We start from the raw sequence: 27,556 nt of genomic DNA on the forward strand, positions 1-27,556 counted from the left end.
AAGGAGACAGGAAGCCAGTGAAAAGATCTGGGGAAAGGGGCGGGATGACCTGGTTGCAACAGCAGGAGGGAGGATTTTAACAGAGGCATTTTGGATCATGGCATCTTGGAAGCTTTAAACTTTCATCTGCTAATCAAATGCCTTTTCCCACTTAAGTATCTTGGGGTTTGGTTGTGAACTGTGCTTATTCTCTGATCCTAGATGCTCATTGTTTACTGTTCTCCATGCCAACACGTTCTCTGTCACTTCCATCCAAGGAGCAGTGCTTGTGCCAGCCAAAATATTGCTATGGTGTTTCTCCTTTCATGGCTGCATCTACACTAGGTAGGTGAATGTTAATGGAAGTGTAATTAAAATAGGTTCCCCACTGCTGTCTCCTTCCTGATTACCCCACCGGTCAGGAACCATGCCCTACTCTTCACAATCCCAGCGCCGTGCCCTGAGCCTTTTCCATCTCAAGCCAAGTCCTGGCGCCAATCTACACCTCTTTTCCTTTTGGAATCTCCCCTCACATGACAAAGCTTTAATCTGGTTCCTGCATCTACATAGTTATAACAACCAGGGTGTATTTGAGCCAACTGCATGTAGTTTAACCCTAGATTTTCAGTTCAGCCCTCAACACGACAAATCTTTAGGATACTTAGTCATAACTTGACTCCCGCAGCACAAGACTCCAGGAGTGGCCTTTCATGGTCTAATTCACAATATGGGGGGCCGCTTCTTGGGTGGACCCCTCAGACCATATAGATGTTGCATTTTCACAGATTGAATAATGGTGATCACATTCCTTGTATTTGCCTGCTTGACATCAGGTGAATGTTTTGGTTTATACAACTTTTAAAGCAATGAGGACATAAAAAGTGCTCAGTGAGAGGCTTCTTCAGTTTGGAAGGCAGGTGGGACATTGAGCTAGTGAATGGGGACAATGCCATTTTTGCAATAAAATATTTTAAACAGGAGGAAAAAAACCTCCAGAGAGACTGTCAGAACAGGTCAGAGCCAGGTTATTATTATGATTATTTGCATTAGAGTAGCACCTAGAGGCCCCCATCAGGGAGAAGGGCCCAGTTGAACTCGACTCTGTACCCTACACTGGCAGACAGCTTTTGGATGGCATGGGACCGCATATTATCACCCCTTGGTGCTCTGCCTTCAGGTGCTGGGGGCCCACACCGTCATCACAGGGGCTCTGCCTTTGGGAGCCCTGTGCCCTCTGCTCCCTGAGGGGCTCTGCCGCTAGGTACCAGGGGGCCAGGTGCCCTCACCTCCGCCAGGGGCTCTGCCGCTAGGTACCAGGGGGCCAGGTGCCCTCACCCCCCAGGGGCTCTGCCGCTAGGTACCAGGGGGCTAGGTGCCCTCACCCCCCAGGGGCACTGCCGCTAGGTACCAGGGAGCCATGTGCCCTCACCTCCCCCAGGGGCTCTGCTGCTAGGTACCAGGGGGACAGGTGCCCTCACCCCCCAGGGGCTCTGCTGCTAGGTACCAGGGGGCCAGGTGCCCTCACCCCCCAGGGGCTCTGCCGCTAGGTACCAGGGGGCTAGGTGCCCTCACCCCCCAGGGGCACTGCCGCTAGGTACCAGGGAGCCATGTGCCCTCACCTCCCCCAGGGGCTCTGCTGCTAGGTACCAGGGGGACAGGTGCCCTCACCCCCCAGGGGCTCTGCTGCTAGGTACCAGGGGGCAAGGTGCCCTCACCCCCCAGGGGCACGGCCACTAGGTATCAGGGGGCAAGGTGCCCTCACCCCCCAGGGGCACGGCCACTAGGTATCAGGGCCATGTGCCCCGGCTCTGCCTTTGGTGCTGGACAGCCCCGTATCACCGGCCCATGGGCCTGCGCAGTGATGGTACCACTGGGTTTCTGTGGCTCCCCAAAGCCCCAGCTCCTGGAGCCTCGGGATCCCAACGACCTCTTCTCCCTCCCCATTACAGGCCCCACGCTCGCGATCCCCGCCCTCTCAAGGTTGGCGCTGGCTCCGCCCCCACCCAGATCCCCGCCTTCAAAGGCAGCGCCGCCGCGGCTGCTACGCAACCTCATGTATCCGGAAATGAGGCTGTACTTCCGGGTTGAGCAGCGTGTTTCCCCTCCCCTAAGATGGCGGCGCCCATGTCCCTGCTGGTGGAGTTTGGGTGAGTGTGGCCGGGCTGCAGCGAGGGGCCTGGGGCAGGGTCCTTGGAGCGGCTGTGCCGTGTGGGGGCCCGTGGGAGCCGTTCCTGTGGGTGCTCGCCCGTGGGGTGGGCCAGGAGATCCGGGGACACGCTGACTGGCCACGGACCTAGAGCCTGGTGGGCCTGGAGCTGTGGGGGCACCAGTGCAGGCAGGAGCTGGGGTGCCTGGTGGCGAGACCAATGTACTAGGGGCCGCGGCAAGGCGGTCTGGGGTTAGGGGGCTGGCGTAGGGTCGTGGGGGAAGGGTGGAAGAAGTGGGAGGGTTTGGGGCAGAAAAGACGCACCTCGTGGGGTGGTTGTGGGATTCCGGAGGTGGTGCAGGGGGGCCAAGACCCTGGGTGATTATAACGCAGGGCTGGAGAGCAGGGGCTGGAGAACGAGGCTGGCACTAGAGGTGATGATGCTGTTTGGGAGTTTAGGGGGTTACCGGGTTTTGGAGGGATAAGGATTGTGGTGGGTGTGTTGTCACTGCCTTGGAGCACAGACTAGAACGCTCTTCACAAGGGGAATGAGAAGAAAAATAGGAATCGTCTATCCTGCTGTTTGGGAGCAAAGCGTCATTTTAAACCTGACATTTTTGTCTTGCAGAAACTTAGTTTCAGGGAATGCTTTCTAGGTGGTACAGTTTTCATAAGGAGGATTTTAAATATCCTATTGAAACACATATGGGGCCATCACAAGGAGGAGAGGCTTTAAAAGGTGCCTTGAAGGGATCTACAATGAGGGAGTGGATAGGATGGGAGCTGGTCTGCACTAATCAATGAGGAAACCAGATGTGAGAGGGGCAGTGGGGTTTCAGTAATGGGTTGAATGGATCGTGATTAACATGTGACTACCCAGGTTTTCAGAAAATGCAGGACTTCTGTCATCATTCATTGTTGGCACAAGGACAAATTATGTTAAACAATCAACACATTTACGGACATGAGGCAATATGTTTTAGAAAAACAGTTCTGAAGCTTTGTGTAGTTTCATTTTGTATTGTAGCACTCGAGGTACCCTTTGATCTAGGTGCTGTAAAAACACAGAAAGACACACAACTTGTTCAGAGGCACTTACAATTTAATTGAAAACAAGACTCAGTAAGGACCAGTACTGATATTTCAGGGTTTTATAACATTTATTCTGTTCCTCCTTCCTATGTTAATGACCAGCCTCTCTGTTGGTCACTACTTTCTACCTCCCATTTAGTTTTGTAGGCTCTTGTGTACCAATTACTGTCTGTCGCTGTTAAAGTCCTCAGTCTTGTAATTGCCCAAGGATTTGCCATTGTCAAATTAGAGCATGCACAATTGAACGGGAAGTGTTGGGCACTGGTGGTACAAGTGAGGTCTTAGTTCAGAAGACTGGTACAGTTTCCCCGAAGTGTTTTTGTTTGTTAATGCCATAGTTGATACCACAGTTAATAGGCAGGATTACTGAGATGGTTTTATCCTAGAGAAAACCCCTGTTCTTCACTCACTGAACAATGGGAGGGAAGTTGTTTTTACTGATGGATTATCCCATTGTGAATGTCAAAAATAGATTATAAATCATTTCCTTTTCCTTTGGTATAGTAAATTGTTTAAAATTGAAATATTTTTTATAATTTTATTTTTCAACATATATGCTGTTTGCTTTTTGCAGTTCTTTCAGCTCAGATAAAGTAAACTAGTAATGTCAGCTTCACGTTATTTATTATCACATTTTATTTTCAGGTTCTCATTGCTGTAATATCTGGATTGCTGGACACTTAAAAACTTTAAAACATTTTGTTTAAATTGGAAATTTACAAACATTTGTCTTGGGCTTACATTTTGTTAAGTCTTTTTCTTACAAAAGCTAAAAGGTTTGGTTGGTTTCCCCATCCCTATACACGTACACAATCTTCATAACCCTTTAAATGCCCTTCTCTGTAAGAGGCCCTTCCTCAATCTTTCCCCACTTCCAGCTGCAGAAACTCTCCTCGTTTTCTCAGAAGAGTGAGAAGCATTTTTGCTTCCCTTGGAAATGCATAAATGAGCTCTCTATGTGTAAATCACAGCTGAGTTCTCCACAGTTAGCGCATTACAGAAGGACCTTATCTCGCCATCTACATTTCTACAATAACAGTGTGACCTTGTTTTCGTTACATAAAAAAATGTTTTTCATATAATTACTGTGACTTGTTCTCTCACAAGAATCTCGGCTAAAGTTAATAATTGCTGCTTCCATTTTTTTGTGAGCTGGTGGAAGAACACCAACAGAGCAGTCTTTAGGAGTGTCACTGCATATAAGTAGCACTGCTAAGAGCATAACAAAGGTTCTGTTGTGCGCTTCCATAGCAGAGCCAAGAAAAACTCCTAGTGTGACATTTTTAGATATTGGATTTAAAGGGACTTAGTCACATGTAGACTCATTATTTTCCATGTTATTCACATGTTTGCTTTTAAAATACATCCTTTTTTTTTTTTTTTTGAGGCAATTTTTAATCTACATGGTTGTGAGAAATGCAAGGTAGCAATGACTCATACTTGTACACCTGAATAGTAAAAAAGTTACAAAATATTTTATGTGTTTTAAGACAGAATCTTTCCAAGGATTAAATGGTATCTGCATAGAGTTTGGTAGTTTTTATGAATCTATTGGATGAATCCATCATCAAATATCTCCAAATTCAATACTGATGGGGCATGAGCCTCCAGCAGCACCTATACTTCAGGCAGAATCACTCATGCCAAGATGTTAAAAATTGTCTCAAAATTAGTTGTCTGTCTAAGGATTTAGGGGTTGAAATGACTTGATTTTTCAAGAGTGATGAACTGGCTAGTTTCCCTTGAGTTCAGTGGGAGCTGCTGGTTGCTCACCATTTCTGAAAATCAAGCCTTATACTTAGCTGGCTGAATCTTCATTTAGGCACCTAATTCTTGGCCTCAGGAAGCAGAACTGAGTCAGTAGCATATATTGTCCGATGTTGCACTTGTATAATGTTGGGACACTTCCCAGGCGTACCCATGGTTGTGAGGCACCTCACTACCATCTGCCCATAGCATGAGAAAGCCTTGTCTGTGTCTGCCTAGAGTCAGCTCCCGGACTCCACTGGCAACAAAAGCACTCCCTTCTTAGCCTGCACAGGCTCTGCTGTCCTTTTGCAGGTTAGCACTAGGTACTCTCCAACCGCCAAGTGTCCCCCTGGAGTGTCCAGCCCCTGTTTTCAATGGACATTCCCAGACTCACTGCTCACAAAGGAACAAAGTCCCTCAGCTTACACCTTAGATCACAGCTACACTATTAAAGTGGCATAGCACTTAGATATGTTTATAATGGAAGATGAGCAAAAGTTTATTTAACAAAAATAGAGGTTAGAGAAGTAGCAAGTAAAAGTATTGGAAACAAAGTTACATGTAAAATAAAATCATTTAACACACGTTCTAGAGCCTAGACTTCATTAACAAGATCATTTCCTTTTCAGTGAAGTTTAGCTCACCCAGAGTCTTTGCAGTGTTTTCCAGCTGGGTTGGTTGTGACCTCCTTTCATAAGACAGAACCCACTTGACCGTTCATCTCCTCAGTGAAGGATCTAGGGTGTAACTCAGTACCCCAGTTATACCCCCAAATCCATTGTCTTTACTCCTAAACAGGATACCCCACTGCTTTTAGTTTTTTCCTACAGCTCTCCGCTCTTGAATTTTGCAATCTCTTGTCTAATATCGGGCTCGGTAATGCAAATAGGCCTCCATTGCAATAAATACAGTGCACAATACACTTGACCAGACAGAGAGAGAAGTATATCCTGCCTGCTACCTGTCTGAACAAAATCTGTTCAAGGCCTGTCACCAGCTGGTGGCTTACTTTTAACTTCAAGGCTTTAAGAACATAATTTCCAATATAGATGTATAACATAAATGTTACCTGTCCATACATGCAATGACTATGATGACCAGTAAGCTACTGGTTCTTTGTAGACACCTTACATGTCACCCTTTGGTAAATTATTATGCTCAGGCTCAGTAGATCCCTGTAAAACCCCAAGCATCCCCTCTGTCAGTTGACATCGAGGTCCCTGGGTCAAACCTCCCTTCTTACACTAATGCAGTAGGATCAGCCCCTGGCTAATCCATATGCATCAGCTTGGAGCCCTCTTGCCTGGACAGTGCAGCTGCCACCACATTTTCTTGGCCTTTAATATGTACAATTTTCATATTCCTGCACTGCTAACCTCCAGTGTCTCAGTCTGGAGCTGGTACTTTTTGTTGTGTAGCCATACCAACGGAGAGTGGGCTGTTAGGACCCTAAACTTCCTGTTAAATAAGTAAGGCCTTAACTGCTTGACCGCCCACACAATTGCATAACATTCGGTTTCTATGACAGAGGAATTCTGTTCACCAGGGGTCAGGCTTTTACTTAGGAAAGTAATAGGATGCTTTTTATTGTCTTCACCTGCTTGCGTCAGTACGACTCCCAGGCCTGTGTCAGAAGCGGTGATGCGCAGTTCAAAATCTGGTCTGGCCAGAATAGGCTTTAGGATTTTCTTTGCTTTATCACACCCTTTCTGACAGGCTGCTGTGCACAGCACCGCGTTAGGTTTTCTCTTTTTGCACAGGTCTGTGATAGCAGACACCATGTTGCTGAATCCTTCCACAAACTGGTGGTAATAGTTCTCCAAGCCTATAAAAGACTGAACTTGTGTTTTGATTTCGGGTACAGGCCAGTTAACAGTGAATTCTACTTTCAATAGATCTGGGCAAATCTGGCCCCCTCTTCCAAATGATCTTCTAGATAAGGGATGTTGGCTGCATCCATTTTACACTTGGACATTTTTACCGTGACACTAGCATCTTTGAATTTCTTCAGCACAATTCCCAACTGGGTTTTTATGATCAGACCAGGAATAGCTGAAGATGGTAATGTCCTCTACGTAGGCCCAAGCAAAATCCTGTAACCCAGCTGACAACTGGTTTACAGGCCTTTGAAATGTGGCTCCTGCATTGATTAACCCAAAAGGTAACACTTGAGCTCAAAAAGTCCTGAATTAGTAACACCGGCAGATTTTTTTTTTCCCCCTCTTCACCTCAGTGTTTAAGGAATTTGACAATACTTCTTTGTTAAATTTAGGGTGCTCAGGAACTTTGCCCTGTCTATGGTGTCTAGCATGTTGTTGATCCTGGGCATATGGTGTGCATCAGGAACCAAGACAGCCTTAAGCCTTCTGTAATCAACACAAAACCCTTTGTTCCCCTCCTTTTCGGGGACCATAATTAGAGAAGCCCAGGGACTGTTAAACTCTTATTAGTCCCATTTTCAGCATGCTTGCTATTTCCTTGCAAACTTTCACCTGCATTTTACCAGTTGTCTGGTGTGCTCTGCTGGGTGTGGGCTGAGGTCCTTCAATGTTCATAGAATATCAGGGTTGGAAGGGACCTCAGGCGGTCATCTAGTCCAACCCCCTGCTCAGAGCAGGACCAATTCCCAACTAAATCATCCCAGCCAGGGCTTTGTCAAGCCTGACCTTAAAAACCTCTAAGGAAGGAGATTCCACCCCCTCCCTAGGTAACCCATTCCAGTGCTTCACCACCCTCGTAGTGAAAAAGTTTTTCCTAATATCCAACCTAAGCCTCCCCCACTGCAACTCTAGACCATCGCTCCTTGTTCTGTCATCTGGTACCACTAATCTCATGGACCGTTTCGTGAGTCAGTCCTGGCCTGCTGGAAAATACCTTTTGATGCCTTTGCAGCACAGCCAAAATCTCTGCCTTTTCAGATGAGGTTATCCCTTCAGATATATCTGTGCTTTCGAGTGAGGTACCACTATGACAGTGAGTTATCAAATCAGTAAGATGGGTCTGTCTTGGAGTCCTCCTCAGCACAGAGCACTTCATAAACAATAAAGCCTCAAACACTTTACTGCGATGGTTAATTGTCTATTTCGTAAATGGGGAAATTGGCAACACACGAGAAGTTAGTGGCAGGTCCAGGAATAAAGCCCGGATTCCTAGTCCAGTTTGGTAACCCTCTTCGTACAGATGGTTCTTACAGTCCTGTATTCTCAAGAAATGAATCGATTGGGGCTGTAAAGTGGAATCATACTTTCTTCACAGGAGAGTTTGAGGGAAGTCTAAGCCACTGAAATGAGTTTTGCATTTAGCCTGGGATTTTCAGAGGCCTAAGGGAGTTAGGTACCCAAATCCCATTGAAATCCCAAAATTGTTATAGTCTGGGATCAGCTCCTGAGAAAGTACTGCCTCCTACGCTCCCAAAGCTCTGCTTATTGATCAATGTTTTAATTGTGCTGGCAGATTGTAATATAATGGTCGCAGAGGGAGAGGCGATCTCTCTGGGAGTGTTTAAATATCAGGACACAGACTTTGAACTGGCTCCTTCAACAGAGAGCAAGTGCAGAGGGTGAAGCATGTGATGAGTGATATTTTGTACAACTTGCATGCAGAGTCCCTTGTTTTGTTTGCTACTCACACTGCGCATATGTTTCTGCTGTAATGCTTCGGAGGGTGAGTTGTGTAGTGGCTAGACCAAGAGGGAACTGCCAGGACTCCAGGATTATCCTCTTGGCTCTGCCTCTGACTTGCTGTGTGACCTTGCACAAGTTGTGTTTTCCCATCTGTAAACTGGGGATAGTACCGATTCCACAGGGTGTTTTGAGGTTAGTAAAGTACTTTGGGATCCTTGGATAAAAGTGTTACAGAAGGGCACGGTATTAGAGCATGTGAGTTTATAATATGATATTTGTATTACAGTACTGTCTAGAGGCCCAACTGAGTTTGAGGTCCCGTTATGCTAGGCACTGTACAAGCAGACTGTCAGCTCTTTGAGGTAGGGACCATATTTCTGTCCTCGGTTTGTACAGTGCCTAGCACAGTGCGTCCTGGTCCATAGCTAGCCATACAAGTAACTAATAGTAAGAGACAGTTACTGCCCCAAAGTGCTTACAGGCCAAATAGACACAGACAGACAATTGTCCTACTTGAAATACAATCCGGTCCATTTTTTTTCTCTCTGTTTTTTTTGCATTGTAAACTACCCCATTTATAACTTCTGTCACTTGAAAATAAAACAAAGCATGAGTTGTGCATTCTCTTTTTATTTCAGAGGTGGAGCAGAGCTTTTGTTTGATGGCGTTAAAAAACATCAGGTGACCTTGCCCTGTCAACCAGAGCCTTGTGAGTATTAGAGCTTTTCAAATAAGTCGAAAGAATGACCGCAAATGAAATCTCTGTGAAAAAGAGAGTCAGTTTGTACAGCAGTTATTCAGTTTACAACTGGAATCAATGTGGTTTAGGGCAGTTTCAGCCATGCTTTTATTGATTGGCTAGTTTGGCAGACAATGGTTAACCCTCAAAGTAAATACAAAACATAAATAAGCTGAGCACCTTTTCCGTTCTCCAGGCAACCACAAAATGAGTTCCTTTCCTCAAAGATTTTTTGCCCTCCCCTCTGAATATTGTTAATACACAGCAGCCTCTAAATATTTTCATGAAGTGTATTCTCCTTGGTCAGTCCATGAAGCTGCCTGTTAGCCAGTTTTATTTGTGCTTATATAGGAATATCACTCTCTTGATTTTAATTTAAAACAACTGAATATACTTAAACCACACAGACAAGCATGACAAAGCTAAGGCTTGAAAATTACGCTGGTCTTGCGTGCAGGACATCCTCTTTTCAGTCCTGCAGATAATAAAAAACAAAACACTGCTAGACTGAGTGACCAGTGACTGTTCCAGTGATTATACAACATTAATTTATTTCCTTAGTGATTCGGGATATCAACATCATTCTCATTACTAATTTCCTCCCCTCGACACTTGCCCACACTTCATTTGCATTGTGATTTTTAGCAGCCGATGTATCCAAAACTCTTCGATAGTAAAGCTTTATGTCATTTGAAACCTGGAATTATAAACTTAGAAATGATGTCAAGGATCAATCAACTTTAGCAGTTCATGAGAGAGTGGTTGTAAATATAATCTGCATGCTGTGTATTTTAAGGCCTGAGATCTTCCTGCCATGCCTAGAAATATTTAGAAGCCAGTGCAAATGCTTTCAGGACAAGTAAACTTTTGATCCTGAATATAAGCTATATATAATTCAAAAGGAATAGAAGCATTGAGATGGAGGAGGATGTGGTCAAAGACCAGGCCTGGGATTGTGAAGCTCTAGGTTCTGTCCTTGAGTCTGACACTGACTTGCTACGTGACATGGAGCAAGTCACTCAACTTCTCTGTCCTGTGTTAAAACGGGGGTACTATTGCCAGACATCGCAAGGGTGTCCTGAGGTTAAATTCTAATGTCTGAAAAGCACTTGATGTCCCTGGATGGAAAGCACTAAAGAAGTGGCAGACTATTAATTTATTTGGATTGTAAACATCTTGGGCTAGGATATTGGGTGTTTTTTTGTTTTTGTTTTCAGATGTTTGGCTTAGAATATTTGTTCATAGTCTAACACACTGTCAGTCTTCAGACAACGAACAGGCATTCAGTTAGAAAGGAATGATAAGGTATTCTAATTCTATCTGAGGGTAGTGCAGGGTGCCCCTATCTAGCAGGGATAAGAGCATGAGTCCCTAGTTTCTGCAGCCTGATAGATGTCCATGGTGCAGCATACAACACACAAAGGGCCTAATCCAGCTTCTTTTGAAGCCATTGGGAAGATTTCCATTGACTTCAATGGGAGTTGAATTTAGCCTTTTTTAATTAAAAAAAATTCCCTCCCTGAAGATCTTGCTTACTCAGGCTCTCTTGGTACATGGGACAATAGTTCAGGTGTGGGAAGCTGTGGGCACTTCAGAGGTGAGAGCATCATCAGCAGGGTTAGATCAGAAAAACTGTGTGAAGAAGAAATTCTATAAATTCCCTAATTGATCATGTTAATAAGGAAAACATTTGGGATTATTAACAATAAACAAGTTAATGCAGCTCTCTCTGGGGAAATGAAAATGTTTCTCAGTGGAAAATAAAGAGCACAATCCATCAATCCTAACTCAGGCAAAACTCACCTTGACTTCTCTGGGAGTTTTGACTGAGTAAGGACTGCATCATTGGGTCTTGTGTATTTAAAGAATTTAACTCACCATGTTCAGTGTCTCCTGTCTAGTCACTTACTTTATACCATATGTTCATCTCCTAGTGTACTGAAGAAACCATGAATGAACAGATCTCATGAGTACTAGGATCATAATCCCATTTTAACTGATTTTTATTAGTTGTCAAGTGTATTTTTGGCCGTTTTGCCATTCTTTACGCTTCCTTTCCTCTTGGGTTATTATTTTTTGTCCCTTTTATTTGCAGAGCAACTGCTTCTCTCTGGGACATTGGACCCAACTATATTTTAATTGTTTATACATTTTGTACAACACCCAGATGCAGGGGGATGGGGAGCTAAGTGAACAAATAGGGAAGAATCTATAAATGAATAAAATAGTCTGTGCTCCAAATTTGACCTGGCTAGTGCTCTCTGAATTATAAAAATTGGTTTTATATTTAATTAGTGAGATTACCACATGCAAATCTCCTGAGTCTAGGCACTAGGTGAAAATGTGGTTGGATTCTAAACCCTTTCTCCTCTTGTGTTAACTGGCCAGAGGGGAAGAGGGTCTGGAGGAGGTTAAGGTGGGCAGATGGGAGGGAGCTGCAAATGGGACCACAGAAGGCCATGTATGGAGCCATGTGGCAGCAGCTGTCTTTGCTATCTGGGGTTTGAAGAGATTTTATCATGTTGCCCCTGAGGAACATACGAAAAAAGGGTTTGTGTGTGGGTGTGTACGTGTACACACGTCACCATACTTTGTGAGACCATATCATATTTTTCTCGGGCGCTGCAGATCTGTGCAGAAAGAAGAGCACCAGTTAATAAGAACCTTTGTCCCAAAGCTGTGCTGACAATTTTGATTATCAGCATTATCAATGAGTTTAAGAGAAATTAAAGGAGCTAGCTCTGACTTATTCTGCGTAAAAGAACATTGCTAGGTGGGAGAGGGCAGCGAAGGAGATATTTGTCACATGGAGAGAGGATTAAATTGACTCGGAAAGTAAACCTTAATTTCAAGCATCGAAGGTGCTATTGGAAACAATGGAGCATAAAGAAAAGAAACCCTAAATTAAAAACACTGCAAATGTATTTGGCAGCATCCCCCTGAAACAAACCACAGTAACTTATTTAACCTCGTGTTTCAGCAATCAAATAGAGCATTGTATGAATGCTGCTGCTAGTGATGTCTGAGGTCCTTCCTCCATCCCACTTAGGTTTACAGTGCTGGATTTGTCTCTGGTCATGAGAATGTAACTGACTGTGTTTAGAAGGATGGGAAAATAACGAGCATCGTTTAACCCCTGCAGCAGAGTCCCAGGTTCAAATCCAGGATGTTATGTTGGCTAAGAGTAACTAGAAAGACTCACTGCTGTGCTCTTACCACTGGATCTTGTATGCTCAGGTGAGAGCACTGATTAGAGGCTCTGGCTGTTGTGCAAGGAGCTGCTCAACTCTGTATCATAGGCCCTGCACTGCTAACCATCATGAAGATTTTTCCTTTAAGTGGCAGGCATCTGTGCTTTTGGAGCAAAAGTTCCAAGTGTTGATCGTGTGCTGTAATGACCAATCTGAAGCTTCTAGATTTGTTAGAGTACTTGGCATTCAAAGATTTGGAAGGATAAAATTGTAATCCATAAATGTCAGTAATCATATCTATTCCCCATTTACTCAAAATCTCATAGGGGAAAAATCCATTGCTAATCACAATTTTGAGAGAGGGAAAATTAAAATAATGTATTTGAGTTTGACTGTGCATGGTGCTATCTGAGACACAGGAAATGCGCCGAGGGATTTACAGTCCAAGCACCGGATCCTGCAAGGTGCTGAGTGCTCTTCACTTCTGTTGAAATCAGTTGGAATTAGTCACTCAGCACCTCAAAAGAGGGAGTCTATCTCTCAGGATAAGGCCCCAAAATATGAACAGAATAGTTCAGATACAGTGCACTAGGGGATAGTCTGACCCGAATGTGGTACCCGAGTGCCAGGAAGATAGCTAGAATTGAGTGTACAAGATGGCACCAGTTGTCTAGAAGTGCAAAATAATGGTGGTGATAACATTTGGCTGTCAGCAATAAAAATCATTCCAAATACTGATTTCTTATTGAGTTGATTACTCCTACCTTCTCTCTAAATGTTTTGAAATGAATGTTTAAAATATTTCTGGTAGGGCAAAGTTTTGTCAAATTAAAAACTAAATAATTGACTTAATCCACGGACATTAAAATAAATCGAATCCTTCCAAACCACCTGATATGGCGCTTTCCATCTTCAAAGGAATATGTGAATATTCTCTTCCTTGCAACACCGCAATGGGCTAGTGAAGTATGTATATATTGATGGGGGAAAACTGAAGCGCAGAGGTCATGTGACTTACCAGAGAGAGCATCTCATGTTAGTATAAAGGTAGAATTAGAATTTGGGAGTCCTGACTCCAAGACCCCTCTTTCACAAGGCCAGTCTGCCCAGCCAAATCTTCTATGTCAGGGGGGATCCATATTATGACCCTATCAGGGCACTGTCACGTTACTATTCAGTTTGGGCATTTGACCGGTCCAGATATAAATGGTTGATTTGACCAGTCAAATTTTTTAAAGCAATGACTTATTAGAATAGTACCAATAGTAACAAAAAAGAGTAAGACTTTGTTGTCTCCAGTAGGTTTAGGCTTAGCCTTAGATACTTGTGCCTAATTACAAAAACCGAGTTACTTAATTGAGTTTTGAACTCCAAAAAATGAAATGAAGTTCTTAAACTGAAAGAATAACACCATGATGCAATTAAAAAGGTAGGCTGCTGTCTCTATCAGGGCTTTCTTGTTGGAATGTTTGACAATATTTGACCATGGTCATTTGACTGGCTTACCAAGCCTCATTAATATGTCCCAGCCAGGGTAGATTGGGTTGTGTGGCTGGGCCCTTTCATCTGTTCTGCCTAGTTGTGCCATCTCCCCATTGAATCACTGGTATGCAGTATTTCCTGGCTGTTGTCGCAGTGAAGTGGGTATGTTATTTATAAGGGGGCCAGTTGAGTGGATTCATTTGTAGTTCTTCGTTGTTAGAAGGAAAGATGGAAAAATTAAAATTCTCTTGCAGGAGTCATCTCAGTGCTTTCCTACTAGGCTTCGTGTAATGGGAGCTGCGTTACCCCTCTGCCATGAATCTGATTAATCTGAACTCGTAGAAGGAACTTCCCAGGCACTGAGAAGCCCATCTCTCTTCTGTGTGACCAAATCCCTCTGATAACAAAGCCTGGCTTTTCTGTCCTTCCCAGCCAGTGTGTTCCTGCACAGACACCTATTAGGATAACCTTTCTATCCCCTACCACCCAACCCCCACCCTCACTCCTTTTCTCTTGGTGGTATTTGCTGTCATGACACCACTGTTTAAAGGATGGCAGCAGAGCATAGGCTGATGAGGAGGTTCCTGGCCCTTTAAACTGCTTAGCATGCGTTTCACACGGTTCGCGGTGCCAGCTGTTCCTTTCTCCTCCTGCCCTCACTCACAGGAGCTGTTTGCTGAGCTCAGAGCTGAGCAAAATTGCTTTTCAAAAGAGCCACTTTCTGCTTAATTAAACAATGAGACGCCGTCCCTCTGCACATCTGTAAAGCTCCTTCTGCAGCCCCTTTATCCCACAAACTGCTCCATTCTTACCTCCATTCAATTGTAAATCTTCCTCCCCTTCCCCCATCAGCACTCTTTCTTTTCCCCTTTCAAGTAAGGCTGAGGAGGTTGGTGTTTTTGTGGGAGGGGGAATTGGTTTAATGGTCCTTGCTGTATATGAAAATATAACGTTAGCAAAGTAACTGCTGAAAATGAGAGGCAAGGATTGGCACAGATAATTGTGTGGCTTTTGTATTGCAGAGGAATAAAGTCATAATAGCGATTTGAACGGGACATCAGTTATTCTCCCCCACTAATCCTACCAAGCCATAAAAAAAATCACTAGTTCTTAAAGCTGATGGGAAGAGGGTGAGGAGTCAGGGCAAGAAACTCTTGCCCAACTCGCGGTGCCAGTGTGAGTCTGTACCAAGGAAGTCCCTCTACAGGCTTCTGTATGAATAGATGTTGCCAGGGTGAGTGTGACCAGAGGGATCCCTCTGCAGTCTTTCTGTATGAATAGTTACATTCCTCCGGTCCTGAGTCTTGGGTGTATAATTCTACATAGTCTTTGGTGTTAGTGGTTAGATTTCCTCTCTGTCCACTGTTTCTTTCCCAACACAGTCAGGGAAATGAGGAAAGTTCATTTCCACAGCAAGTTTAAAATGGACTTTGTCTGCATTTAGTAATACTTTCTTTGAATTGTCAGGGAATTTGCCTGAGTGGCTCACACAAATTAATCCACAACAATTCCAGGTTGTGCAGAAGAGATGAATGGAGAAATAGATGAGGTATCTGTGGCAAGATGGGAACACCCACTTCTTTATGTCAGGAAGAGGTTATAGTTAGGGTGATGCAGTATTGTCTAACTAGGGTTGATAGGATGCAGTTAAGAAAATGAGAATTTAGGCTATTGGTAAAAAGATTCCTAACTTTGCAAGCTATGGCACAATCTCCTACGGGATGTGTGGGAAGCACCACATTCCCTGAGCCCTTTAAAACTAGACTGGAGAAAGCCCTAAACAGTCTTCCATTGGGAATAATCCGGCACTAGTAGAGAGAGAAACTAGAAGAGCCCTGTTGCCTGGTCATCATTTCTAACTTCTCTGATTCCTAATCCAGCCTTCAATGCCTGTTGAATATAATCGCCACCTATTGTCCGTTCTTTTTGTAAGATTCTCCTTAGATCCTTCCTTAGATAATTTTGAACAAGAGACTGGACCATGTACCACTGCTAGTGATCCATGATCCTAATAAAAAGAGATGGTTTAGTGCACTGGCATTTATTCATAAGCCTTAAAGTGACCATAGTGTTGGGTGTTGTAAGATTAGAAACTCTGATTTTTGGCGCTGTGGCGGGATTAGCTTTATGCAGAGGATCAAATCCCGTTAGAAATGCCAGGAACTGATGGTAGCACTTTGGATCTGGCGATTTGCTGCTGGCTGGCAAATGGGATCAAAGATCCCTGGAATTTATGATCTCCCTACCAGCTAACTGGAGGGAATGTGAGATCCTGGGATCTGAGTGCTCCCTTGTCGTTTACAAGAGCTGACAGAAAATCCCATGATCCACGTGTTCCTTGATGACTGACAGGGCCAAGAACTCCTCTGAATGCAGGGCCCAGGACTGAGGTCCTCCATCCAAGCTAACAGAAGGGTTATGGAAGAACGCAGCATCTGGTCTCTTCCTGTGCTGTGGACAAGAGGGAATGGAGGAAGCACTAATGTGGGCCCTCCCTTCCAGTTAACTCTCTCCCTCCCCACTACCACTTTTATCTCTCTGCCAGGTGATTGTAAGCAGGACCCAGGCATTATCTTCTAACGCACAGAAGCCGATGGTTCCAAAGTCACTAAAAGCTCCCTGTTAATAGAATCCAGATTGAAGTCTCTTTCCTATACATGTCAGAAATGGCTCAGAAGATGTCAGTGAAAACAGATTCGAAACTTCTCTTGGCCTTGCTGTGGTCACCATGCCTTGAGTCTGAAACCTTGTCTACACTAGAGCTTACTCCGGTACACCCCAGAGTGATGCAAGTTACACCAACCTAAGTGCCGGTATAGACCGCACTCTGTCAGCAGGAGAGCCTCTCCTGCCGACACAGCTACCGCCTCTCGTGGGAGGTGGAGTAATTAAGCCAACTGGAGAGCCCTCTCCTGTCAGCTTAGAGTATCTTCACCAGAAGCGCTACAGTGTAGATGTAGCCAGAGTTTAACCCTTTCCCTCTGATTCTGCTTATATAAGCCATTCCAGGCCTTCTGCTGCAGCTTATGGTACCCCACCATCTGCTTCGGAGGTTCACTTTGCACATTAACTAGCCTGAGGAACCCCTTGTATCCATTTCTACAATGGGCCCTTTCATAACATTGTGGCCCTTGTGCTAATTAGAATTCAGTAAAATGGACAAGGCACTCGCCTGCCTGAGTGGTGTATTTTGGGGATGTTTTATATTTTGAAAAATAAGCCACCTAACCTGGCAAAGGGGTTACAAATTCTCTTCCCATCCAGGCAGCGGGAATGATGGAAGAGGCATGCAAAGAGGGGACTCTGTCATGGTTACAGGCCAATGGCTGAGAATGTGGGTGGGATGGCGCTTGGCCAGAGTTAGTGACCTCAACAAATTGGAGCTGAGCCGTGGTCCGGATGACGAACGATCGTGTTCTGGGTCAGAGAAATGGTGCCCCATAGGGAGGTGTCCGAAAGGCGGCCTGAGAAAACCGGTTGTGCTGTTGCAACACTGACCCCTCGGTGAGCAGGGCTGCATACATCTTATTTATTCCAAACCAGAAAGGAACTTTCCGGTGTCTAGGCCTTAAGAGTCCCCTGTTTTCCTGAAATAGGCTTCCTATTCTGCACCCAAGACAAGGCTATTACTGAAAATACACCCTCTGGAAGCCCTAGCGGGAGGGTTGGATTGTGCATCTGCTCGTTAATGTATGAGGGGCATGCGGGGGGAGGTGCGGAGATGCATATGTATGTTGTGTTTGTGTGTGTAAATCTGCCAGTGACACACACAGCCCTATGTGTGTTCATACAGCTTCTTTGTTAGTGGAGGGCTGCGTTTTCACGTTCACTGATATTATGTTAATGCAAGATCAGCGAGTATGTGTTTCAGGGCAGTGTTTAGGGTTTCTGGGTGTTTACATGATTGGTGAGATTTCGCAGAGAAAAGCTGGTCCTGTTTCTTATTCCAGGCACCTGTCTGCCATGACTGTTTTCTCTCTGCTGAATTATCACAGATGAGTCCGTCAGGACCAGGAGGCTTTATTGAGCTGTGAAAGATCTATGGGTTTCAGCTATGGTTTTGAGGGTGCAAATGAGCCCAGGAGTTTGTAGGAGGCAGAACTAAGATGGAGTCCCAGGTCACTTTCTCTAAGAGGATACTCACTGATTCTTCCGGACAGAAAAGTTAGATGTGACAGATCAGACTTTGGAGGAGACCACGCTGGAGACTATGCAGATCTTTCAGCCACATTCAGGGATATTTATACTGCAGCTTGTATGGGTTAAAAACAAGCCTGGGATTTGGGTACATGCTCACTGCAGCTCTCACATCCTGTCCACTTGCATGACAAGCCAGTGGCTTTGTGTCACTGAAAACATGCTCATTTTCGTGGATCTGTTCATTCCCATTGGGCTGTTTGTTTTGTGCGTATACAGTGGCCCTGTGGCTTTCAGCTCCTGTGATGCACTTGGATGGTCACTTCACTCACATTTGCTTTTTTCTTTTTCTTTTTTTCTTGGCTTTTCTATTCACTTCAGAATGTTCCTGTGACTATGGTGCTGGTGAAAGGCACGGGGTTGACAGCCCTGAAGACTGAGTTCTCTCTGTCCACGGATCAGAGACAGAGTTCCCCGCCATTGTGCTTCAACCCCAAATTGCAGAGACCTCCCCTGAGGTCAGAGGGTAGTTCCGTTTCCGTGGCCCATTCTGCCCTTGGCACCTCTGCTTAGATGAGCACTAATTGGCCCCATTGTTGGTAATTATGGTGGGTTTTATGGTCTGAATATTTGTCTACCAGGAACTGGACTGAAGCTACCAAAGTAATTTCACTGGGGTAACAAATCTTGGTCATTATTAACTGGGCTGAGTTTAAAGTGGTGACTAACGGAAAACCGCTCAGGACCCTCTTATCAATGCTCTGAGCCATCCAATTACCTACTTCTTAACATTATTTTTATTGTATAATGTTCAATAAGCAGCACAGAACTGCCATTGCACAAAATATGTGATCTGTCACTGCCAAAGGGCAGCATACATTGTGCAATTGCACTTCTGTAAATATTAAATACTCCTGTTCCGATGATGAGTCCGCTTTCATAAGCCGTTTAGATAAAGCATAAAATTGGTGTCCCAATGGTGAGGATTCAGCTTGGCAGTGGACAGAGGGTGGTCCGTTTAAATGGCTTTCCTTCCAATTGATTATTTCTACAGATCCATGCGTTTGAATGGTGCTTTACAGACAAACAGGTCCTTGGCCCGAGGAGCTTACAAACCAAGTTATACACACCACAGCGTGGGGGAGGGTGCTGTAGGAAAGAGAAGGGTCATGGTAATAAAAGAGCAGGAATTGTGCTTTAGTTGCACACGTTATTATTTTGGGAGAGTCCAGGAGCTCCAATCACAGACCAGGACCCCATTGTGCCAGGCCCTGTACAAATGCAGAACAGCCGATGGTCCCTGCCCAAAAGACCTTGCAATCTAAGTATTCTTATTCAGTTTTTGAATTTTGTCTGTGCATACTTTTTGGATCTGTCATTTTTCATTGTTATATTATTGGTAGTTTTGAGGAGCAAAGATAAATACGAGGGCAGGAGCAGAATTCAGTGCTGGAAGAACAGTTGAAAGAAGTGAGTCTGAGATGGGATTTGGAGAAGGCGTGAGAGTTACGTTCCTCTTTGGATCAGAGGGGATATTCAAGAATAAATGGGGGGGGGGGGGGCTTGCATAAGAACAGCAATAGTGGGTCAGACCAATGGTCCATCTAACCCAGTATCCTGTCTTCCAACAGTAGCCAAGCCAGGTGCTTCAGACGGAATGAACAGAACAGATAATCAAGTGATCCATCCCCTGTCCACTCCCAGTTTCTGGCAAACAGAGGCTATGGACACTCAGAGCATGGGGTTGCATTTAATTCTCCTATGCACACGTGTGAGACTTCTGGGGGAGGTGTTGGTATGTGTTAGGGGTGTTGGTGTGAGTGTTGTCTGGGCTCTGTAACTGCAGGCACAGATGGGGCTGAAAATAATGTATTTATTATGGAAGGGGTGGGGGGAATCTTCCGAGACAGTCTTGAAATAAGCCAGCCACACCACATTGCAAGCTTCTTCTGGGTGGCTATCCTTGGTCCAGCTGGTGCAGTGTAGGGATGGTGTGGCTTTTACCAGGTAAAATCTTGGTTTTTACTGCCCTGGGGAAAACTAATTCATCCCAGTTTAAGGAATTTTCTATTTTAAAAATGAATTAATGTACACTACATTACACTTAGGTTTAGTTGCATATTCAAATTGTGGTTCCAAAAGGCAGTAGATTCATAGATTAATTTAGGGTTGTACAAATAAAAAGTAAAATTGCAGTGGACATAATATGCAAGTCCAATACTGAACGTCAGAATGTCTGTACATTTTGGTTTGGTATTTTCTCAAGGAAGTTATTCATGTCATGCTTCATAGTTCAGTTTTCAATATTTTATAAATACAAGTCAAAAAACGTCGTCTGTGAAAACAACAATAATGCAGAGTTGTAGGCTTGAAGCTTTAGGCAGTCGAAGACATGCACAGTTGCAGATTACCAGTCCCTTTGGCCATGCAGCATTCTGTAGCAGAAGACCAGCTGTGATGTAGTGGATAGACCAAGCTTATTCCTCACTTTTGAATGCCTGTAGCCAAAGTACGAAAAGATTCATTCTGTGCTTGCTGAACTTGCTGGATGCTGATGCAATTATTTTTCTCGGTTTCCTGTTTTAAACCGGGTTTAAGCCAGTATTTACCAGTGCCCTGTCTTAAATTAGTGTTTCCTGGGAAATGGCCCACCCTGCTACAGTGTGCTTGTGTTTTAAATGATCTGTCTTGAAGGGCCCCAGAAGAGCAGGCTGTTTACTGTATCAAAGCAGAATCCTATATCATCCACCTCATTGTTTTGTGCCCTCATGCAAGTGCGTTGCTCGCAAGCATAAGGCCCTTCATAGTGTTGCCGTGGTGGGGCTGGTTTTTCCTTTTGCACTCTTCTTCCTCCTCCTGTAGGGCTGTTTGTCGTTCTCATTCCCTAGCGCTCATTTCATAGCGACGGAGAGCAAAAGCAGTTTGTGGGTGAGCTCCTGGGGGCTGTACACGGCAGCAGCATTCTTTGGTGAAGGTTGACATAGTTGACTCTTGTTCTGGTGGCTGACTGACCAGCTCCTTATGCCTTCTGTCTATTGCTCACTGTCTCCAGGGAAGTGATCACCTTGGAGGACAGTAGATTCCATGTTGCTAAACTAAACTTCTCTAACCGATATTTAGTTAAAAAGAAATCCCTGCTCTGACCGTAGGTGAGGATCCAATGTACAGTGCAATCTGCTGCCATGAGACAGATCTTCCCTTCGTGACAGAAACTGTCCAGTTTTGGGAGGCAGCATCGTTTGGCAATCCCCTCTGGCCGCCTAGAGTACGTCGGTCCCACTGCTTTAGAGGAAGCCAGCAACACAGGGCCACAGAGGATGTGTGAAAGAGGGAAAAAATGGAAGGAGTCCTAGTGGAGAGACACTCACTTACAACAGATGGGGATTTTTTCCTGGGAAGGTGTATCTCCATTCACTGTAACTGACTTACACCTGTTTACAGCTGAGCAGAGTTTACTCTTCATGCGGGGAGAGTCACAAATGTGACCAGTGAAAGAAAGCACCTCCCTTTGTAGCTTTATTCTAAAGAAACAAAGCTCTGTTCCAGGGAGCCTCCCTGACAGCACCACACAATGTGCTGACACAGTGCAAGGACTGAGTCACCCCATTACAAGGGTATTTATTTCATGGATCAGTCATGCGACAACTGCACCAAAAAGAGTTGTTTAGCTCAGCCTGTAAAAGAGGGTTGTGAAAATATTTACAGTGCCGTTTACAACAGAGAGATGTGCATATACAGCCCGTTATTCCCTCTGATACAGCTAGAGGGGGTTCAAGCCCTAATAGCTGATAGGTGGATTTGTGCACTGGGAACACTTCCTTGTGCCTTTGAAACAAATAAAGCTCTTTTGGGGCTTTCAGAAGGTTCTTTAAAGGAGCCCTGGAGAATAACTGATTGTAGATTCAGAATGATGAAGTGGATTGTGGAACAGTGAAATATAGAGGCAAATGCAGGAGAACGCCACATTGTAATTTGTCAGCTTCTCCAAACCCTGTAATGGATTATTCTCTCCCTCTGACACGTCTCACCTCGCCAATAGGAAATTAACTGATGCTATCGCTAAAGAAATTGTTTTTGCCTCACAAAGTAAAATTGTTACTATAAAAACCTGCTAGCAGTGTCTCCTCCTCCTTTTACATGAAGACAAATCCGTCCTGTCACTACTGAAATAGAAAGATAAAGGCTGAGCTTTAATAAAGCAACTATAAAACAAAGCGTGTGTGTGTGTGTGTGTGTGCGCGCGCGCAGAGGGTCTGAGCTGAAGGTGTGATGCCAAAGGAGATTACAAAGGGCTTGAGTGGAACTACGCCACCTCTAACATGTCTGTTTATGTATGTGACTGTATATTCATGAATGTTTGCCTATGTCTTATGGGGCTTACGTTTTCAAAAGTATAAACCTTCAGAAGTGCTGGCCTGGCTTTCAGAGGTGGCAAATGCTCACATCTCCCACTGAGCTCCCTTGCCATAGTGGGTGTTCTGCACTTCAAAAACTAACACACACAAAGCCAGCCCCAGGATGTAGATGTCTCATGTTGGGATGCCCAGAAATTTAGACGCCCAAAATGAGCGGACATTTACAAATCTAGTCATCAGTTTGTATCCTGCATGTGTCTCACAAAGTGACTGTTCCAGGGAGAGTCACGTTCTAACCCACTTGTTAGTTTCCTCTTCAGTTTCTCAAACAAATTCTTATAGGCCATGCAAGTATCCATCCATGCCTGTTGCAGCCCAAAGGTGAATGGTTTTAGTAGACTTGAGTGAAATCGGTTCAGCCACTTTTTTGAGTTTATGCTGCCATTTTGTGGGGGGAGGGGAAAGAGAGAGAGAAAAGGAGACACTTTCACCATGTGTTTCAATCCATTTTAGTACGTGTTTCAGACCCAACACTAGAAGCTTCAAACTTAGCTTCTTGTGTAATCCTCCTTGAGACTACTGAATTCCTCATCTTCACGCTTGTATTGTTTTAATTCTAAACATTTTAAGTTTGCAGTTTAAATGTTTGATTCCTGTTCCATTAACTGTGGAGGCTTTTTGCATTTTCTGTGGTCAGGTATGCACATCCAACCAACTCTGTCTATGGGGGTGTGAGCGTGCGTGGTGTGTGCCTCCTAACAAAGGAGATGCCCCTTCCTGGTGAATGCTGACCTGGGTGGGTTCTCGAGGATCCCTTCTCTTATTCCCTTGGTTACATCTTGTGACCAGACAGAGTGAATGGAGCACTGTTCCCATCATTGGTCCTTGTCCCAGGATGAGCATAACATCTCTGCTAACTGGGGAGTGAAGGCTGGGGCCCTAGTCTTTGACCTCCTGTGAAACAGAAGTGGATATTTCAGGGGTGGGCAAACTTTTTGGTCCAAGGGCCACATTGGGGTTGCAAAACTGTATGGAGGGCCGGGTAGGGAGGACTGGGCCCCCCCAAACAGCCTGGCCCTCGCTCCCTATCTGACCCCTCCCACTTCTCACCCCCTGACTGCCCCCCTCAGAACCTCTGACCCATCCAACCCCCTCCCAGGACCCCACGCCCCTAACCGGCCGCTCCCAGGATGCCATGCCCTATCCAACTGCCTCTGTCCCCTGACTGCCCCCTGGGACTCCCTGCCCCTTATCCAACCCTCAGCCACCTTACCATGCTGCTCAGAGCAGCATGTCTGGCAGCTGCGCCGCCCAGCCGGAGCCAGACGTGCTGCTGGGCAGGAGCATGCAACCCCACCACCCAGAGCGCTGCCCACACGGTGGCATAACTGTGGGGAAGGGGCCGGGGGCTAGCCTCCCTGGCCAGGAGCTCAAGGGCCGGGGAGGACAGTCCTGCGGGCCACATAGTTTGCCCACCTCTGGGATATTTGGTGCTGGTGAGGAAGCTAGTCTATAAACTCTGATTTTCTCTCTCTCCTTTCAGGGGACATCAGAAACCTGCTAAAGTGGATCAAACAGAATCTATTAAAAGAGAGACCAGAATTATTTATTCAAGGGGACACTGTGTAAGTACAGATGTAAAAGACTTTGTTTATGTTTCCCTGTCTGCAAGTCCCAGTGCAGAGGGCATATGTGTTACTGCTGGTGGCGGGAAGAAAGTTATATCAGTTGAAATATGGCATATGCTAGAAGGAATGACATGGAAGAGAATACCCCATAGACTTGAATAGGGGAAAAAAGGTCCGCTCTATTGTCTTGCTGTATGACCAAAGGCAGATCACTTAGCTTCTCTGTGCCTCATTATTCCCATCTGTAAAATGGGGATAAATACTACCCCATGGGAGGGATGTGAGGCTCTCTTTGTAAAGGGCATTGATTTCCTTGGATGACAGGGACTATGCAAGTGCAAAGTTACTACTGTGGTGGAGGGAGGTGGGTTGATATTCTAGAGAATTATCCAGATTGGGGAGCAATGTGTCTGCTCTTTGCCAGGTCTGACTGTGAGAACTCCAGCTCTTTCTGAACCTAAGCCCAACCCAATTCCACAAAATGTCTGTCTCCTTACGACCCACAGCAGGAGGTCCCCCAGCACTCATGGCCTCTTTCCATTCCCGTCACCTTGAGTACTAGCATTGTGTGTAGATTGCAGGGTTGAGGTTTTAGCAAGTAGACCATCCCCCTGTTCCAGCTGTGTGTCTGTGTTGCACAGCGCAGTCTCTGTTCACATCAGTGGGTCTGGATCAGTCACTCTGAGAAGCACCAACAAATAGATCTGCTGGGAAATGATTTTATTTTTAAAATGGGGCCAATCCCATTGAAAAAGGCCAGAAGAAATGGAGCACAATGTGCTGTGCAGGCAACTCCCAGCTGCAGAGTGGAGGTTGGGTGTTTAACATTCCTCACAGGTCTCTGTGAGCTGAAGCGTGTGCCAGGTCCCCTGGTAGCAGGAGAGACAATTGCAGGACATTGAAGATCAAAGAAGGGGAATCCCTTTGCCTCTAATCAGGAGCTCTGAGTTGATCCTGGGTGTTTACAACCGTTAGCAGGGGCACTACAATTGCTTTCCTTAGCTCTGAATTGACCTCTCTGCACTCGATTGCAGTGCATGGGTTTTAATTACCTGGCTTTTCTATATTGTCTTGAAATGGAGTCATCCCAGAGCCTTCTTGTGAATGGTGTCTTTTGATTTCAAACGAGCTCTGGGATCAATCTCGTTTTCCCCTTTATTTGATCTAGAAAGGGCACTGCCTGTCCCTATTTCCACCTCTGTGCTATGATTCCCTTTTCGCATCAGCTTTACAGACCAGCCTGCCTGTGATCTGCTTTTTAACAGCCAGCGGTGCGAACTCTTTGCAGCTTTTAGCAACCCTATTTCCTGACTACTTCTCTCTGTTCTGCAGGCGGCCAGGAATTTTGGTACTCATCAATGATGCAGACTGGGAACTAATGGTCAGTCCTACTTCAGTTTTATTTTCTTTGTTCTGTTGCTCTGCCTGATTTGTGGCTGTTCTTGGGAAGCTATTTTAGATTCTTGCCCCAAGCTAAGCATCTAGTAGTGGGCAAGGGGAGGGAGGAGTTCCTGCGTGTGGTGTACGCTGGTTGTTCTAAAGCCTGGAGCCTTTATCTAACCTGCTGAGGCTAAACCACCATTCAGTCCCCCAGAAGATCACCCACACTCCGACAGTCAGCTGTGGCCTTCACTCCTCTGGGAACTGAGTTGGTGTCTCATCCATGCTTGAGATAACCACTTGCTCAGTGGGGCACCAATGTTGCTTCACAGCCTTGGGCAATTGTGAGAGCCCTTGATTATAAGAAGGTGAGTGCTTGGGAGGTGAAGACATGTTTTGCCTAAGATCATTCTCAGGTGAACCAGAGGAGGATGCTCAGGTAGAACAAGCAGAGCTGGCCCTTGGGGGTTTTGCTACATTAGGATTATGCCTACACTTAAAGCGAGGAAGAATTCTTCTGTCCCCCTGGTGCTGTCTAGACCATGGGTTAGGTTGGCTTCACTATCTCGCTCAGGAGTGTGGATTTTTTCACTCCCCAGAGCATCGTAACTGGGTCAGCTTAACTTTTTAGTGCAGACGTGGCCTAGGCAAACAGGCTAATGTCTTCTCCTCTCAGCCCACCATCACAGGCCCACTATAAATAGTCACGAACTAGTCTGCAGATATAATAGTCACTTCTGAGAGTGGCACTTCCCCATGACCGTGAATACCTGAGAGCTCCCTCTCCTGTCTCTCCACCTCACCTTTCTTAGGAGTAAACCTTGATCTTCCCCCTCTGCAGTCCCTAGTGCTCTGGCATCTGTTATGAGATGTTCTTCTTTTGCAGCCTCTGTTTGGAAATGCCTATTAAACCATTTCTCATTCTTTCTTGACCTGCAGGGCGAGCTGGATTATAAACTCCAGGACCAGGATAATGTGGTTTTCATCTCAACGTTACATGGTGGTTGAGCTCTTGGAATTCATAAGGACATAAAACAAGAACACGGGGGGAGAACCCTCATGTCTTTTTGAACTGTCTGTGCCTCACTTACAAGCCATGGCAAATCATTTACACCGTCATTAGGCGTACAAATAAAACCCATGCCAGTGACTGGCCTAGCGTGCACTTCAGGCGCTTCCATCCTTTGGTTCTACTTTAACTTGTCCTGCCTGCAATCCCAGGTGCAAAGGTGATGGGAGAGCACCTGCTGCATTTGGTCACTTGATTCCTGGGTCTACGAGGGAAGGGCTCCTGCACTAGGTGCTGAAAATTAGTTTCTTTAAATATGGGGGAGGGGAAGGTGCCTTTTTCCTGGAGAAAGATGATCTGGGGGAATTGTGGCTATGCTTCAGGGCAAGGATGGACAGACTTTGCCTTGGCTGCAATAGCTGTGTTTCTTTCAATGGGATGTTTATTTGGTGGAGTGTCTTTCATATGGACTATATCCCAAAGTGCCTTGCAACATTAGCAGATAAGAGGAAATGTGACAGAGGGAAAAGAGGTTTTTAGCTGTCTTCACATGAGGTGGAGAGTGGACGGCAACATACACTTAAGGTGTGTCTACACTGCAATTAAAAACCCGCAGCTGGCCGGCTTGGGTTAAGGGGATGTTTAATTGTGGTATTGATGTTCAGGCCCTAGTTCCCAGTGAGGTGGGAGGATCCCAGAGGTCGAGCTGCAGCCTCAGCCTGGACATCTACACTGCAATTAAACAGCCCTGTAGTCTGAGCCTCACCAACCCAACTCAGCTGGTCTGGTGCAGCTGTGCGCTTTTAATTGCAGTGTAGACCCCTTTTTAGGGCCTGGCTCTCCCCTCACCTGCATCTTGTCACTGTTTACATCTGTGCAAAGTGGGTGTGAAACACAATTCTGATTTCCTAATGTTTTACACTTACTTTACACTTAGGGTGAACAGATGTCCTGATTTTTTTGGTCTTTTTTTTCTTATAGGCTCCCATTACCCCTCCACCCCATCCTGATTTTTCACATTTGCTGTCAAGTCACCCTATTTACAC

At 45.3% G+C, this 27,556-nt stretch overlaps 1 protein-coding gene across 1 annotated transcript; it reads left to right on the forward strand.

The window, feature by feature from the left end:
* The first annotated feature begins 2,049 nt into the window (after positions 1–2,049).
* On the forward strand, positions 2,050–26,666 carry URM1 (ubiquitin related modifier 1). The gene is made up of 5 exons (XM_054007961.1): positions 2,050–2,126; positions 9,228–9,298; positions 24,037–24,118; positions 25,454–25,502; positions 26,441–26,666. Exons 1-5 carry the CDS (start codon positions 2,092–2,094, stop codon positions 26,507–26,509), a joined length of 306 nt encoding a protein of 101 aa, XP_053863936.1. The 5' UTR covers positions 2,050–2,091; the 3' UTR covers positions 26,510–26,666.
* The last annotated feature ends 890 nt before the right edge of the window (positions 26,667–27,556 follow it).

This window comes from Malaclemys terrapin, chromosome 17, assembly GCF_027887155.1.
Source record: "Malaclemys terrapin pileata isolate rMalTer1 chromosome 17, rMalTer1.hap1, whole genome shotgun sequence".
NCBI classification, from domain to species: Eukaryota; Metazoa; Chordata; order Testudines; family Emydidae; genus Malaclemys; species Malaclemys terrapin.

Excerpts from the sequence above, each read along its gene's own strand:
- URM1 (XM_054007961.1), top strand. The coding sequence starts at position 2,092 with ATGGCGGCGCCCATGTCCCTGCTGGTGGAGTTTGG. Across the intron at positions 9,299-24,036 it reads GCCCTGTCAACCAGAGCCTT|GGGACATCAGAAACCTGCTA; the intron begins GTGAGTATTAGA and ends CTCTCCTTTCAG. Across the intron at positions 25,503-26,440 it reads ATGCAGACTGGGAACTAATG|GGCGAGCTGGATTATAAACT; the intron begins GTCAGTCCTACT and ends CTTGACCTGCAG.